The sequence below is a fragment of the Symphalangus syndactylus genome, chromosome 19 (assembly GCF_028878055.3).
Source record: "Symphalangus syndactylus isolate Jambi chromosome 19, NHGRI_mSymSyn1-v2.1_pri, whole genome shotgun sequence".
Classification (NCBI taxonomy): Eukaryota; Metazoa; Chordata; class Mammalia; order Primates; family Hylobatidae; genus Symphalangus; species Symphalangus syndactylus.
Window position 1 is genome coordinate 20,875,322 of NC_072434.2, and position 14,825 is coordinate 20,890,146.

General features: G+C 53.4%; 1 protein-coding gene across 3 annotated transcripts; it reads left to right on the top strand.

Annotated features, from left to right (window-relative positions):
* Positions 1 to 1,177: 1,177 nt before the first annotated feature.
* ARL8A (ADP ribosylation factor like GTPase 8A) lies at positions 1,178 to 12,755 on the top strand. 3 transcript variants are annotated; one of them, XM_055234560.2, is made up of 7 exons: positions 1,184 to 1,479; positions 7,452 to 7,532; positions 7,847 to 7,920; positions 10,076 to 10,169; positions 10,350 to 10,417; positions 10,948 to 11,018; positions 11,662 to 12,755. In XM_055234560.2, the coding sequence occupies exons 1-7, from the start codon at positions 1,357 to 1,359 to the stop codon at positions 11,709 to 11,711; spliced, it is 561 nt and encodes a 186-aa protein (XP_055090535.1). In that variant the 5' UTR covers positions 1,184 to 1,356; the 3' UTR covers positions 11,712 to 12,755. The 3 variants fall into 3 exon arrangements, with proteins under 3 accessions (XP_055090537.1, XP_055090535.1, XP_055090536.1); XM_055234561.2 differs by lacking the exon at positions 1,184 to 1,479 and adding an exon at positions 1,630 to 1,878; XM_055234562.2 differs by lacking the exon at positions 10,350 to 10,417 and having other exon boundaries at positions 1,178 to 1,479.
* Positions 12,756 to 14,825: the final 2,070 nt, after the last annotated feature.

A 14,825-nucleotide genomic window follows, 5' to 3' on the forward strand; every position in this document is an offset into this window, starting at 1 on the left:
GTGGAAGAATCACCTGAGCCCGAGGAGGTGGAGGCTGCAGTGAGTCGAGATCCCCCCACTGCACTCCAGCCTGGGCCACACAGCGAGACCCTGTCAAAAAAAAAAAAAAAAAAAAAACCCAGAATATTATGCTAGCCTAAACCTTGTGATTCTTCTACTTTGGTAACTGTTTGACTATTTGGGGTCATTTAACTCCAGTTGATTAGACAGATATGGTTGATACTGATAGTTTACCCACTTTTGACTAAAACAACAGACTACATATGACTACATTTGAAAACCAAATCCCAACGGGCAGCCAGCATAGGCTGGGGACTGCCCGAAGCCTGAGCCTACCCGGGACAGCCAGCTGGGGTTGTCAGCCTGCCTGAGCAGGCCCTATGGGTGGGTCCTGCAAGGAGGGAGGCAGGAGTAAGGCATCTTTGTAGGCACTCCACACCCACTTCAAGAGGAGAACTATCACTTCTCCTCCTGAAGAATACTCTGCTTTTCACCAAAACAGGGCAACATTTTCCTTTGTCACAGATGTTCCTCACTGGAAACCCCCTGCCAGGACTATATCTGTTTGGGTATCTTGGGGATGCTGGTAAAAATCTGGAGCAAGTTCAAGCGTCCGTTTCACTTGGGGCCACAGGCTTCCTAACAAGTGGTCGAGGTAAATTGTGGTGAACAAAACAAGATGGAGTATTAAAAGACCCGAATACGGTTGTCCCTCTGCACTGGGTGCATTTTGAGAGGATGGGACTGTACCCAGGGATGCTCAGAGGCAAGAGTTCAGGGACAAAAAAGCCTCCATCTGCCTCCCTGTCGTAGAGATCTCATCTCCGTGTCCCGGAAAGTGGGTGACCCACTCTTCTTCAACCTGGAAAGGCTCCTGCTTAACCGGGAGCTCACCCACCTCGAGCCCACCACCCTTTAAGAAAGGGGGTGCCAGTCAGGGCGCGGCGGTCGAGGACAGGGTCTAAAATAAATTAGACCCCATTTCCCAAGCGCCTCTCGATGCCAGCTGCCAGTCAACCCCCGCCGCTGAAACCAGAGGGTTCCCTGCTCACTCCACCTGCGGGTGCGGCCCCTGGCCCCCCGGCTCCAGTGAGGGAGGAGCGCGCACTCGGGTGCGAGCAGGACACGGCCCGGCCGCGCGGGAGGGCGGCGGCGGCGGAGGAGGAGGGCGCTGAAGCCACACCCATCGGCGAGCCGATTCCGGGGCAGCGAGTCGTCGGCCGCCGCGCTCGAGCCTCCGCCCGCACCGAGCCGCGGGACCCGGGCCGTACCGGGGAGGGGCCGCTCCGGGCCGCAGCGCGAGGGCAGCGAGGGGCGGCGGGGACCTGGCACCGGGCGGGGCCGGCGGCAGCGACCATGATCGCTTTGTTCAACAAGCTGCTGGACTGGTTCAAGGCCCTATTCTGGAAGGAGGAGATGGAGCTCACGCTGGTCGGGCTTCAGTACTCGGGCAAGACCACCTTCGTCAACGTGATCGCGGTACGAGGGCGTCGGGCGCGGGGTCCCCAGGCGCGGGCCGCGGGTCGGGCCTGTCCCCGCCCGCGCCGCGCCCTGCTGAGCCGGGGTCGCCGCCTGGCATGGCCGGGCACGGCCCGGTGCCAGGCGGGGGAGGAGCCGGCCCCGAGCGCTTGGGGCCTAGTACGGCCCGTGCCGTGGGGGACCGGGGCGGCGCGCGACCTGCTCTCTCACCCGGGCCGTTACAGCACGGCTGGGAGCAGGGGAAGGGGGACGAACAGACAGGGCCAGTGCCATGGGGCAGGCGGCACCGAGGGGCTGTCGAAGCAGGAGGGACCCGCTGCCAGCTGAGACGGGCCCCCTCTGGCCCCCGCGCAAGGGGGCATGACGGAGCGAAAGTGCCCGGGCCTTCCTGTCCCGCGGGTAAAGGGTCACGGGACGGGGCGGCCGAGAGGCTTGAGGAGGGGGTCTGGGCAAGCCCAGCCCCACCCAGAGGGCTCAACCCCTCCTTGCCGGAAGAGGAAGCCCCGGCCCTATTGAGGGGGAGGGGAGGTATCCCCCGGGGTAGAGGAGTCAGCTGAGGCCCTTGGCTCAAGCCCAGACCCCTCCCCAACTTCTCCCCGACCCGCAGGCCTTAGCCGGGGGTCCAGGGAGGATGGCATGGTAACGGGAGTTTGGAGACTCCGTCTGGCTCAGAAGTTGCAGAAGCAGGTGCTCCCGACAAGAGAGGATGAGGTGTAGGGGCACTGCCCACTGGGGCCTTGGGAGAGTGGCTCTAAGGGCTTTGGGTAGTCAACACTGAAGTGGGTGATTGTAAGTCTTTCAGTGCCAGGGGAGTGGTGGGGAAGGAGTTAAAATTGCTCTCAAAAAAAGGGGAAGATGAGCTCCATGGGTGTGAGCTGAGGCTGCAGTAATGGCTGCGGCCTGCCTGTCAGAGCCAGGCTAGACAGGGCTTGTGGGTTGAGGAAGCATGGGACAGGGGCTGGGGTTGTCCAGGGACCTGGCCCCAGTCCCAAAGCTGAGGTTTCCAACAACTGTGAGTTGGCCAGATAGTAACCAAAGATACTGATGAGATAGGTCAGCAGAGGAATGTATCCAGCCAGCCTAGGTACCTCTACCTGTCCGTGTTGTTGCCCCGCCTTGCAGAAGATGGGCCTCCCCAACAGTTCTCAGCTTCCTAGAAGGCAGGGGACGTCACTTCATTAGACCTGAGGCATGAAGGCAGATGGAAAGCTCAAGGGGCGGGCATCCTGTGGTTACACAATTGAACACTGGCTTCCTTTCCCAAACATGCTCTGCAAATGACCTCTGCCCTTCCTCGACCCAGTGTCTCCTGTCTCCTGACCTGACAGGGCAGGATCTTCAGGCCAAGGCTGTGGTTTTGGCGCAGTAATTTTTGGAGCTAACGCTCCTGGGCTCTGTCTGCCTAGTCTCTGCCCTTGGGGTCAGAGACCCTCTGGTTAAACTTGGCATTGACTTAGGCTCTTGGAGTCCCAGAGCAGGCACATAACACCTGGACTCTGACCTGACTCTGCAGGCCTAGGTGGCTTGGCTTCTAGGCGTTTAGGTCTGAGAAATGCAGCTGGGCCTAGGTATCTCCTCGTTCCCCAGGGTGTTACTACGGCTGTGCTCTGGGACAGGGATCCACAGGTACCCAGGTGGGTTCGGTTTCTGGGTCTGCAGTTGAGCCTTTGACAGGAGGGCCCCCTCTAGACCAGCATCATATCCAGAGAGTTGGAGACTATAGCAAGCCAGAAACAGAACCCAAGAGTCCCACATTCCCCTGCCAGGGTCAAGAGTTTCTGTGATATACAGGAAAAGCCCCCCATCTCCAGCCCACATGGTCCCCTTTTTTATCTTAAATTTGCCACTTCTGCTGGCACATTCTAAAAGAGCAGGCAAGCTAAATTCCCTTCTTTAAAGAGGCTTCCCGAGGAAAACCACCCCATGTGGGCTGCAGTTGGAATTCCAGTGTCCCGGTCACTCCAGTGTTTTCAGATCCTCTGGGGCTACCACAATGGCATTTCTGCCCACCCCATGTATAATCACAGCTGAGTGTCTTCCAGAAAGAAACGAAGAGTTGGGACCCCTGGGCTCTGTTCCCATGCCTACCACTGAATTTCTGAATTACCTTTGCCTGTTCATTTGGCCTCTGTTTGTCTCAGATCTTTCGCCACTGGGTTTTTTTCTACTCACCCTATGAGGTCTGGCTGTAAATAGAAATTGAGTTTAGTGTGTCTAGCTGCTCAGCAGGTTAATGTGAGCTGGAAAGAAATTATATACAATGCTTCTAAGAACCTGAAACATTGGCGGGGCATGGTGGCTCACGCCTGTAATCCCAGCAATTGGGAGGCCAAAGTGGGCGGATCACCTGAGGCTAGGAGTTCGAGACCAGCCTGGCCAACATGGCGAAACCCCATCTCTACTAAAAATACAAAAATTAGCCAGGCATGGTGGTGGCCACCTGTAATCCCAGCTACTTGGGAGGCTAAGGCAAGAGAATTGCTTGAACCCAGGAGGCGGAGGCTGCAGTGAGTTAAGATCGTGCCGCCACTGCACTCTAGCCTGGGCAACAAGAGTAAACTCCATCTCAAAAAAAAAAGAACCTAAAACATCCTTTGAGTTCTGAAAAAGTTGTGATGCTAGAAAAGTGGGAGATGTTTTGTCCTAGGAAACAATAGGGTCATTTTCAAATATTTAAAAGTATCAAAGACTGTCCTATGGAATAACTAGTCTTGGAGTGCCCAAGGGGACTTAGGAACGATGGGTAGACATTCTAGGAATAATAGATTTTTTTTCTTTTTTCTTTTTCTTTTTTTTTTTTTTTGAGACAGAGTCACTCTCTATCGCCCAGGCTGGGAGTGCAGTGGTGCAATCTCGGCTTACTGCAACCTCCGCCTCCCAGGCTCAAGCAATTCTCCTGCCTCAGTCTCCCGAGTAGCTGAGATTACAGGCATACACCACACGCCTGTCTAATTTTTGTATTTTTAGTAGAGATGGGGTTTCATCATGTTGGCCAGGCTGGTCTTGAACTCCTGACCTCAGGTGATCTGCCTGCCTCAGCTTCCCAAAGTGCTGGGATTACAGGTATGAGCCACCATGTCCGGCCGGATTTTTAACTCAATATAAAGAACTTTCTGATAGTTGGAACTGACCCAAGAGGGGATGGGGCAGAAGGGATTGAAGTCTGAGACAAGAGGTTGGGCTGCATGACTTCAGGTTACTTCCAACCTTAAATGAGGAGCTTATGAGACAGGGAGGCATTAGCAGGGAAATTAAGTCATAATCTGATTCCACCTTAGCTCCGATTCACAGCTGAACAAGACCTACTGGTGCTGGGGAGCCTGGCTCCTTGAAGGCCCTCCCAGCATCCCCCTCTGCCAAGGTCACATTCTGCCAGGCTGGGCTTCTCATTTACTTGGTAGCCTGTGGATCTTCTAGTTGCTAAAGAGCAGTGATGGTTCCCCATGCTATATCGAAACCATTTCCAAGCACGTTGTGAGTCTTATTTACAGTTCCTAGGAGACCGAAACCCTTCTCCCCAGTTTTACATTCAGAAATCCTGAGGTCCAGAGAAGTTCAAGTTTCTTATCCAAGCACCCCCTGGGATGAGAGACAAACAAGAACTGGGCCTCCTTCCTCAGACTCTATTGTCGGGGATGGGGTAGACTGCAGCGAGCTGCCAGGGTTTAGGTAATTACAGCACACTTAATTCTCCCTGCTTAGCTAGAAGAAGCCATTCCTTCTTCCTCAGTGGTTCCTAACTTTTGGGGCTCTCAGATCTTTTTGATATCTGAGAGAAGTTAGAGACCTTTTCTCCAGAAAAATGTACACACAAACAAAACTTTGCACACACACAGATTGTGTACAATTTCAGGGTGTTCAGGGGATCTCTGAAGCCCAACTGTGGACCTCAGTTTGGAAACCGCTGCTGGACCTTGTCATTGGGTGTCAGTCCTGGGTATTCAGTTCTTACATCATCCTAGGGCCCTGATGAATAGATGGTTCCTGCAGATAAAAGGGAATTGGGCTGGGCGCGGTGGCTCACGCCTGTAATCCCAGCAATTTGGGAGGCCGAGGTGGGCGGATCACGAGGTCAGGAGATCGAGACCATCCTGGCCAACATGGTGAAACCCCGAATCTACTAAAAAAAAAAAAAAAAAAAAAATTAGCTAGGCGTGGTGGCACGTGCCTGTCATCCCAGCTACTTGGGAGGCTGAGGCAAGAGAACTGCTTGAACCCAGGAGGCAGAGGCTACAGTGAGCCGAGATCACACTACTGCACTCCTGTTTGGGCGAAAGAGTGAGACTCTCTCTCAAAAAAAAAAAAAGGGAATCAAAGCACTCTATTCAGATGGGACATCAGGAGTCTTCATGTGGACTTGGAGGCACCAAATAAGAGCCGATCATCTCCTACATCTTGGCTAATGGTCAGGGCCCCTGATCTCTTTATGTAACCCAAGGCAAATTATTCCTACCAACTGGTGGAAGAAAAAGGCATGGTAAAGGAACAGGGCTTGGCCGGGCACCATGGCTTACCCCTATAATCCCAGCGCTTTGGGAGGCCCAGGTAGGCAGATCACTTGAGGTCAGGAGTTCAAGACCATCCTGGCCAATGTGGTGAAACCCTGTCTCTACAAAAAATACAAAAATTAGCTGGGTGTGGTGGCACATGCCTGTGGTCTCAGCTACTGGGGAGGCTGAGGCAGGAGACCCTCTCTTGAGCCCAGGAGGCAGAGGCTGCAGTGAGCTGAGATCACATCACTGCACTCCAGCCTGGGCCATAGAGCAAGACTCTGTCTCAAAAAAAAAAAAAAAGAAAGAAAGGAACAGGGCTATCACCCTCAGGTTCAACATTGAGTGAGCCTCATCTTTTTTTTTTTTTTTTCTCTAGCCGGAGTGTTGCTCTGTCACCCAGGCTGGAGTGCAATGGCATGATCTCAGCTCACTGCAACCTCCACCTCCTGGGTTCAGTCTCCCAAGTAGCTGGGATTACGGGCACATGCCACCACACCCAGCTATTTTTTTGTATTTTTAGTAGAGATGGGGTTTCACCATGTTGACCAGTATGGTCTCGAACTACTGACCTTGTGATCTGCCCCCTCAGCCTCCCAAAGTGCTGGGATTACAGGTGTGAGCCACCGCGCCCGGCCGAGCCCCATCTCTTTAGCCTGCTTCCAAGGGATAAGCAGAAGTGTCCTACCTGTGAGCATGGAGATATGACCTGGGAGGGAGTTGGGTCTGGCCTTATTTGAAGCCTGTAGGTAGTTTAGAAGAATCCAGAAGTCTTAGAGACAATACAGAATGGATTTTGGAAAATGGAATTACAGTCAACCCCCCAGTATTCAGCAAACATTTACTAATGGTGTTACTATAGACCTGGGTCCTCTCCCAGGAAGTGTTCTTTCTAGTGAGGAGACACATAGATAAGTAAGCAGACAATATTGAGTGTGGGTTATCCTATCCAATAACTGGAGGACAGTACAAATAAACCGAACCATGGATAATCCAGAAATTGCTTGGCATGCACTGCATTTTCAGGATGACCAATATACTCTGCCCTAAAAAGTTTGATTTTTTAGTTTGAAAATGCATCTGCTTTCTTTGAGATTCTCCTTAACTATTAGAACATGACTTGCTTCAAGTTCTCTTGCTGGAAGGTAATTTCTTCTTCCTCTCCACTGGAGAGAAAGTGGCATCAGTTACTACAGAGAGATGTAGGTTAGACTTGAGGAAGAATTTTCCTCTAGTCTAGGCAAAGAGATTGAGACTGTCTGACAAAAGCGGGTCTCTTCACAGGACATCCCCAGGTGTAGGCGGGACACATAGGTTGGTGATAGCCCATCCTGCCTGAAAGCATGGGATGAGCAAGAGTACCCCACGGTGGGAAGTCTAGGAAGCTCTGACCTGGCCTCTGCATGGTTCTCGCAGCCTCTTGGTCTGCGGCGGAGGCATATTGATTTTTGCACCGTTTCCCATTCTGAGTCTTCTTTCCAGTCAGGACAGTTCAACGAGGACATGATCCCCACTGTGGGTTTCAACATGCGCAAAATCACCAAAGGGAATGTGACTATCAAGGTGAGGGCCCAGAAGCTTGGGGGGTGCAGAGGACTCTGTGTGTGTGTGTGTGTGTGTTGGGGAGGGCAACGGAGGCCCCTGGGAGGAGCGAGCTGAAGTGGGGCAGAGGCCAGGGTCCCCCTGCTGAGGAGCTGGGGAAAGACAGTAGAAGACTTCTAAGGTAGACGGAGAGGGGGATGGAGAGGGGGGAGAACTGGAGAGAAAGCCGGGGAGGCAGAGGAGAGTAGGGCAGGGTAGGAGGGGGCATTTGAGACCCAAGACATGTTTTGGTGGCCTGCCCACTACTGAGGCTATCTCACCCTCTTCTTGCTCAGCTCTGGGACATTGGGGGACAGCCGCGTTTCCGCAGCATGTGGGAGCGCTACTGCCGAGGAGTGAGCGCCATCGTGTAAGTACATGGGAGGCATCACCAGACTCGAGCCTTACCTGGCTCCCCTAGCACTGCTACCTTCGAGGACCTCAGAGGCGCAGGGTTTTATTAGACATAATCCTTGGTTCATGACACAGTGTCGGTCCATAGCCTGCCTTTATTTTGCATGCCACTTGTTTCTTATTGGATAAATGCCCTGGGCTCTCACTACCCAATCTAAGAAACAGACTATAGACTATTAACCAGCACCTGTGCATCCTCTTCATTGACTTGTCTCCCTCCCCTCAACCCAAAGTCACCACTGTCTTGAATTTTGTGTGGTTTAAATGATTCTTTTTTTTTTTTTTTTTTTTGAGACGGAGTTTCGCTCTTGTTGCCCAGGCTGGAGTGCAATGGTGCGATCTCGGCTCACTGCAACCTCCTGCTTCCTAGGTTCAAGCGATTCTCCCACTTCAGCATCCCGAGTAGCTGGGATTACAGGCATGCGCCACCACACCTGGCTAATTTTGTATTTTTAGTAGAGACGGGGGTCTCTCCATGTTGGTTAGGCTGCTCTTGAACTCCCGACCTCAGGTGATCTGCCCGCCTCCGCCTCCCAAATTACATGCATGAGCCACCGCGCCCAGCCCTCTCTTGCTTTTTAAAAATAATGCTTTTTCGGCTGAGCATGGTGCCACACACCTGTAATCCCAGCTATCTGGGAGGCTGAGGCAAGAGGATTGCTTGAGCCCAGGAGTTTAAGGCCAGCCGAGGCAACATAGCAAGATCCTGTCTTTAAAAAAAATACAATAAAATAAATTTTAAACATTGAAAAACGGCAAGGCATGGGCCGGGTGTGGTGGCTCATGCCTGTAATCCCAGCACTTTGGGAGGCCGAGGTGGGTGGATCATGAGGTCAGAAGATCGAGACCATCCTGGCTAACACAGTGAAACCCCGTCTCTACCAAAAATACAAAAAAAATTAGCCAGGCGTGGTGGCGGGCGCCTGTAGTCCCAGCTACTCGGGAGGCTGAGGCAGGAGAATGGTGTGAACCCGGGAGGCGGAGCCTGCAGTGAGCCGAGATTGCGCCACTGCACTCCAGCCTGGGCGACAGCGAGACTCCGTCTCAAAAAAAAAAAAAGAAAAGAAAAATGGCAGGGCACAGAGGGAGGCCAAGGCAGGCGGATCACTTGAGGTCAGAAGTTCAAAACCAACCTGGGTAACATGGTGCAACCCCATCTCTACAAAAGTACAAAAATTAGCTGAGTCTGGTGGCACACCTGTAGTCCCAGCTACTCAGACGACTGAGGTGGGAGGATCTCTTGAGTCCAGGAAGCCGAGGCTGCAGTGAGCTGTAATTGCACCACTGCACTCCACCCTGGGTGACAGAGTGAGACCCTGCCTCCAAAGATAATAGGCCAGGTGTGGTGGCTCATGCCTGTAATCCCAGCATTTTGGGAGCCCGAGGCGGGTAGATCACGAGGTCATGAGATTGAGTCCATCCTGGCTAACATGGTGAAACCCCATCTCTACTAAAAATAAAAAAATTAGCCGGGCATGGCGGCATGCGCCTGTAGTCCCAGCTACTTGAGAGGTTGAGGCAGGAGAATCGCTTGAACCTGGCAGGCAGAGGTGGCAGTGAGCTGAGATTGCACCACTGCACTCCAGCCTGGCAACAGAGCGAGACTCCGTCTCAAAAATGATATTAATAATAAAATTTATTCTATATATATATATATATGCCCAAACAATAGATTGTTTAGAATAAACAATAGGTTACTTTTTAACCTGATAACAAAAAGTATCTTGCTAAAAGAAACCTTCTAAGGTTTCCTTTGCTTTTTTCACTCTAACCTTATTTAGTCTTTCCATGAAAAAGTAAGTGGGTCACTTTGAGAGGGACTTACAGCTAATCTCAAAGGGCCCACGCTTTTCCACATGAGTAACGGCTTCCCCAGAGTAGCACTTGGAGGCTAATGGCAGGCCTCAGGAGTCCCTGCAGCTGTTCACTCCCATAGACTCAGAAAACATCCGCGGAGCACCTGCCTTGAGCCAGACCAGGTAGCCCATGGATCCCGAGGTGACCAAGCTGCAACAGATGCTTTCGCCTCCAAGCAGCAGCTCCTTCTCTTCCTTGCACGACCTCAGCTTGTGGTGTCAACATGCTTGTCCCCACACGGCCTTTTTCCCCAGGTACATGGTGGATGCTGCTGACCAGGAGAAGATTGAGGCCTCTAAGAACGAGCTCCACAACCTACTGGACAAACCTCAGCTGCAGGGCATCCCGGTCAGCAGACCTGAGGGAGCGGGATGGGGAGGGAGCTGGGCTGGGAAGTCACTGGGGGCAGGTAAAAGCCAGGCATGGTAGGGGCGCAGAGAGGAAACAGGACCCAGGAGGCCAGCTGACCACCCAGACAACCTGGGCACGGCTGCCCTGGACCTCATCCTCGCCCTCCCTTCTCCTTAGGTCTTAGTCCTGGGTAACAAGCGAGACCTTCCGGGAGCATTGGATGAAAAGGAGCTGATTGAGAAAATGTGAGTTGGGTGACTCTTTATATTACTTTCTGCTCTCCCAATTCCCCAACCACCAGACCAACAGCCTAGGCTTGCTGCTGTTCTTAGTATTAGCCACACGGTGGCAGCAGAGCCGACCTTTTCGGGCACCTCACCCTCCCCATTGTAGCCTCTGGGCGCCGTGGCTCACGCCTGTAATCCCAGCATTTTGGGAGGCCGAGGCGGGTGGATCACGAGGTCAGGAGATCGAGACCATCCTGGCTAACACGGTGAAACCCCGTCTCTACTAAAAATACAAAAAATTAGCCAGGCGTGGTGGCGGGTGCCTGTAGTCCCAGCTACTTGGGAGGCTGAAGCAGGAGAATGGTGTGAACCCGGGAGGCAGAGCTTGCAGTGAGCTGAGATTGCACCACTGCACTCCAGCCTGGGCAACAGAGCGAGACTCCGTCTCAAAAAAAAAAAAAAAAGTAAGAAAAAGGCCCTGCTGTCCCCTAGCCCCAGGCCCCATGGACGTTTGTAGCCTCAGCGGACTCTATTCTGGTTTCCCCCAGGAATCTGTCTGCCATCCAGGACCGAGAGATCTGCTGCTACTCCATCTCCTGCAAAGAAAAGGACAACATTGGTGCGTAGGATTGGGGAAAGGGAGGAGAGGGGAGAGGCATTTCTGGGTATTTTAGTGGCTCTCAAAGGTTCTTGCTCCACAACTTTCCTTCTTTAAGTCCAAAGCCCTGTGGCTCTTGGGTAGAAAAGGCAGCCGGGCGGCCCAGATTCTGTGGGCACTATCCCAGCTTGTCCCCAAGCGGCTGTGTGATCTCGGGCAAATCGATCCCCACTCTGGGCGTCACCTCCTCGTCTCTAAGATTCCAGGGCTGGACCTGGTGATCTCAGGTCCCTGCTGGCTCTGACATGCTGTGGCTCTGTCTCTTTCCCAGCACCTGGATTCCGCTACTACTCATTCAGGGCCGTGTGGCGCTTGCCAGCTCTGGACTTCTTGTTTGTTTGTTTTTGAGAAAGTGTCTCGCTCTATCACCCAGGGTGGAGTTCAGTGGCACGACCATAGCTCACTGCAGCCTCCAACTCCACTCCTGGGTTCAAGCAATCCTCCCACCTGAGCTTCCCATGTAGCTGGGACTTCAGGTGTGCGCCACCCCTCCTGGCACCTCTGGACTTCTGATACCCTTAGGTTTGGTTTCTTGGGCCTCTCTGCTGCCCCAGCGTGGCCAGTACTTGCAGGCCTTATAAGCTGTTCTCTTTTCTCCCGTCAGACATCACCCTACAGTGGCTTATTCAACACTCAAAGTCACGGAGAAGCTGAGACTCCAGCCCTTCTCCCTCAGACCAGGGACCGTCGTCATCTAAACCTGAAGCCGAGCTCCCCGCCCACCCCTGTCGTCCCCCTAAGCCCACCCCTCCTCACCCAGTGTGAGGAGGACCCTCTGGGGACCCCAGAGTCCTGTTCTGCTGAGGTTTGAACTCCTGTTTTTATTGTAAAATAAATTGCCCCCCATTCTGGTCCCCTAACTTCTCACCCTTCCCCCCTGCCTTTGTCCAATCACCCAGCCCTGCCTCCCTCCTAACAGCCTCCCTGGGCCACAGCCCCAGCCCCTGGCTTTTTCCCCGGCCCGCTCCTGTGCCTCCCTTTCCAGCACTCTCTGTTATTGTCCTGTGTGTACAGTATATATATGTATATATATTTTAATTTTTTAATTTAAGCAAAGACTAAAATCAACCATTTGATGCTGCAGGGGCCTTTCAGGATCTGGGAGGGGGCAGTCTGAAGAGAAGGAGGGAGACGCAGGTGGACTTGGGGCAAGTTCAGATCAGGAGAGGTGCAGGCTGGCACCTGTGGCAGGTACCAGCCTGGGCACTGGTGGCCGCCTCCCTGTCCCGTGTGTTTCCACCGCCCAATCTGGCTTGTCCTGGCAGTGCTTGAATGCCACAGGCTGGCAGGGGCCTCCGGGGGCCCCTCCCCTCGACCCCTAGCCTGGGTAGAGCCACCAGGTACGACGACCAGGTACCAGAAACCACCAGACACACGGGGCAGAAAGCCAGCGTCCATGCCCCAGCAGCCCCCTCCTGCCTGTTCCTGGCTCCCAGCTCCTGCCCCTCCCAAGGGCCCCCACCTCCACGGCCCACTTCATTTTCTGTTCTCATTTTGCAGAGTTGCACAAGGAGAGAACTCAGCATGGGGGGTTGGTTCTTTGGGTTCTGTTTGTTTATTTGTTTAATTTAATGATTTGTAAAGTGATGTTCCCCTTCCTTTTTTACACTTTTCAGCTCATATTTAACCTCTGTTTGGAAAATGATTCTTGTAACTGTACATTTTTTTGCCTCCTAATAACAATGACAACAACAAAAACATGACCAGTTTTGTGTTGGGGGGGGTGTGTGGTGCCGGTTACTTTTCCGCAGTTGGCATGGGTTGCCCTACAGGGCCACCAGCACACCCCCGCACGCTGGGCACCAACAGAGCCACGGAGCGCGAGCACGTGCCCGCCCGGGGAGCACAATGGCGCTGCACAAAACGGCCTCCCACACGTGTGTCCAGGCTCTTGCGCCACCTCCTTCTCATTCTCTTTTCAGACTTTCATGTAGTCCCAGCTTTGAGCCAGCAGCTGCCACTTGGGGCTGCAGAGCTCTGTTGAGGGAACTGCCCAGGGCTGGGTAGAGGTGGCAAGGGGACAGGGCTGGGTGCTGTTTTGTGTGCGAACTGAGTTGCACTCTCCTTAGACCCAGTTCAGGCCTCAGCCCCTCTTTCCCAGGCCCTGGATCTCACCGACGGCCAAGGTCGAGCCAGAACCAGAACCCTGTGCCTCCGGCCCCCAGTTCCTACCCCAGAAACAGTTAACTGTGCTCTAGGGGTAGGGCTGGGCCCACAGAGCCTGGGGGAGTGTTACCGCCTTTGCTGCCTCTCAGTTAGTGTCAATGCTATGGGTTTCCTGGTAGGAGCCCTGGCCTCGCCTCTCTGCCAGATTCTAGTCCCCCACCTGACCTCACTGTCAGAGTTGGTCCTCCCTCGGCACTGCTCACAGCTGCTTCCTCAGAGCCTGGTGGCCCTGCCTGCTCAAATCCGAGGCCATCTTGACCCAGTTTCACAGTAAGCCCCACCTCCTCCTGCTCCACCTCGCTCGGCCTCTCCTTCACCCTGGAAAATGGAGCAGGCCCTTGCAGAACACCCCAGCCCTTCTCACCCCTCCTATTGCATGAAAAAGGAGCCAAATTGTTCCTTAGTCCTGGGAGTGGGGACCTTGACTCCCTGTGCTGGGCTCCCCAGCCCCTCACTTTCATTGGTGCCCAGGGCTTCCTCCTGGAGGCAGTCACCAGACCTGTCAGAGCAGTTCCCCGCCTGGAGAGGCAGTTCCCCACTGCCGGAGAGTTGGAGGAAAGAATGCGGATGGAATTTGGCATCTGAAGCTAAGTGATTCTAGGGTACCTCCCAACTCTAAGGAAAATGGGACATGCCCATCTGGCTAAGGAGGTTGAATGGGGGCCAGGGCTCTGTCCCCTGCCCTCTCCTGACTGCAAGCGTGGCTAGATTTTCCTGGGCCTGGGATCCCGGGAGAGGCCCAGCAATCTCACTCATCTGGGGCTGTTTCCAGGCCGAGGTGCCTTTCTCAGATCCTGTGATCCTCACTGAGGATTGAGGTTTGAGATAAGAGAGCTGGTTACCAGGAAGCAAGCAAGCAAGCATCCTCCTTCCACAGTGCCAGCATGCAGCAGGTGCTAATATGACTTAAAGAATTTGTTCAGGGGCCAGGTGCAGTGGCTCATGCCTGTAATCCCAGTACTTTGGGAGCCCGAGGTAGGAGAATCACTTGAGTCTGGGAGTTTGAGACCAGCCTGGACAAAATAGTGAGACCCTGTCTCTACAAATAATCAAAAATTAGCCAGGCGTGGTAGTGCACACCTGTAGTCCCAGCTACTCAGGAAGCTGAGGCAGGAGAGTTGCTCCAGCCCAGGAAGTGGAGGCTGCAATGAGCTGTGATCACACCACAGCACTCAGCTTGAGTGACTGAGTGAGATCCTGTCTCAAAAAAAAAGTGCTCAGCCAGGCATGGTGGTACACACCTGTAGTCCCAGCTACTCAGGAGGCTGAGACAGGAGGACTGCTGGAGCCCAGGAGTTCAAAGCCAGCCTGGGCAACATAGTGAGACCCCCCCCAGCTCTTAAAAACACACACACACACATACACACACACAACCTATTAAAGTTGAACAGAGAACAGACCATGAGTGTAGGTAAATTGTCATGTTTGGGGCCCTTTGATGCCAAAACCTGGATGCATTTAAGAATCCCCTGGCCAAGCCTGCTCCATAACACTAGAGAATTGAATTCCCAAAGGAGAGGAAGGAATAAAAGGTTCAGGGCACCACGCAAAGTGCTTTAGGTATCTTGTCTCATTAAATGACCATAATCCTCTGTGAAGGAC

Excerpts from the sequence above, each read along its gene's own strand:
- ARL8A (XM_055234560.2), top strand. The coding sequence starts at position 1,357 with ATGATCGCTTTGTTCAACAAGCTGCTGGACTGGTTCAAGGCCCTATTC. Across the intron at positions 7,533-7,846 it reads AAGGGAATGTGACTATCAAG|CTCTGGGACATTGGGGGACA; the intron begins GTGAGGGCCCAG and ends CTTCTTGCTCAG. Across the intron at positions 11,019-11,661 it reads CAAAGAAAAGGACAACATTG|ACATCACCCTACAGTGGCTT; the intron begins GTGCGTAGGATT and ends TTCTCCCGTCAG.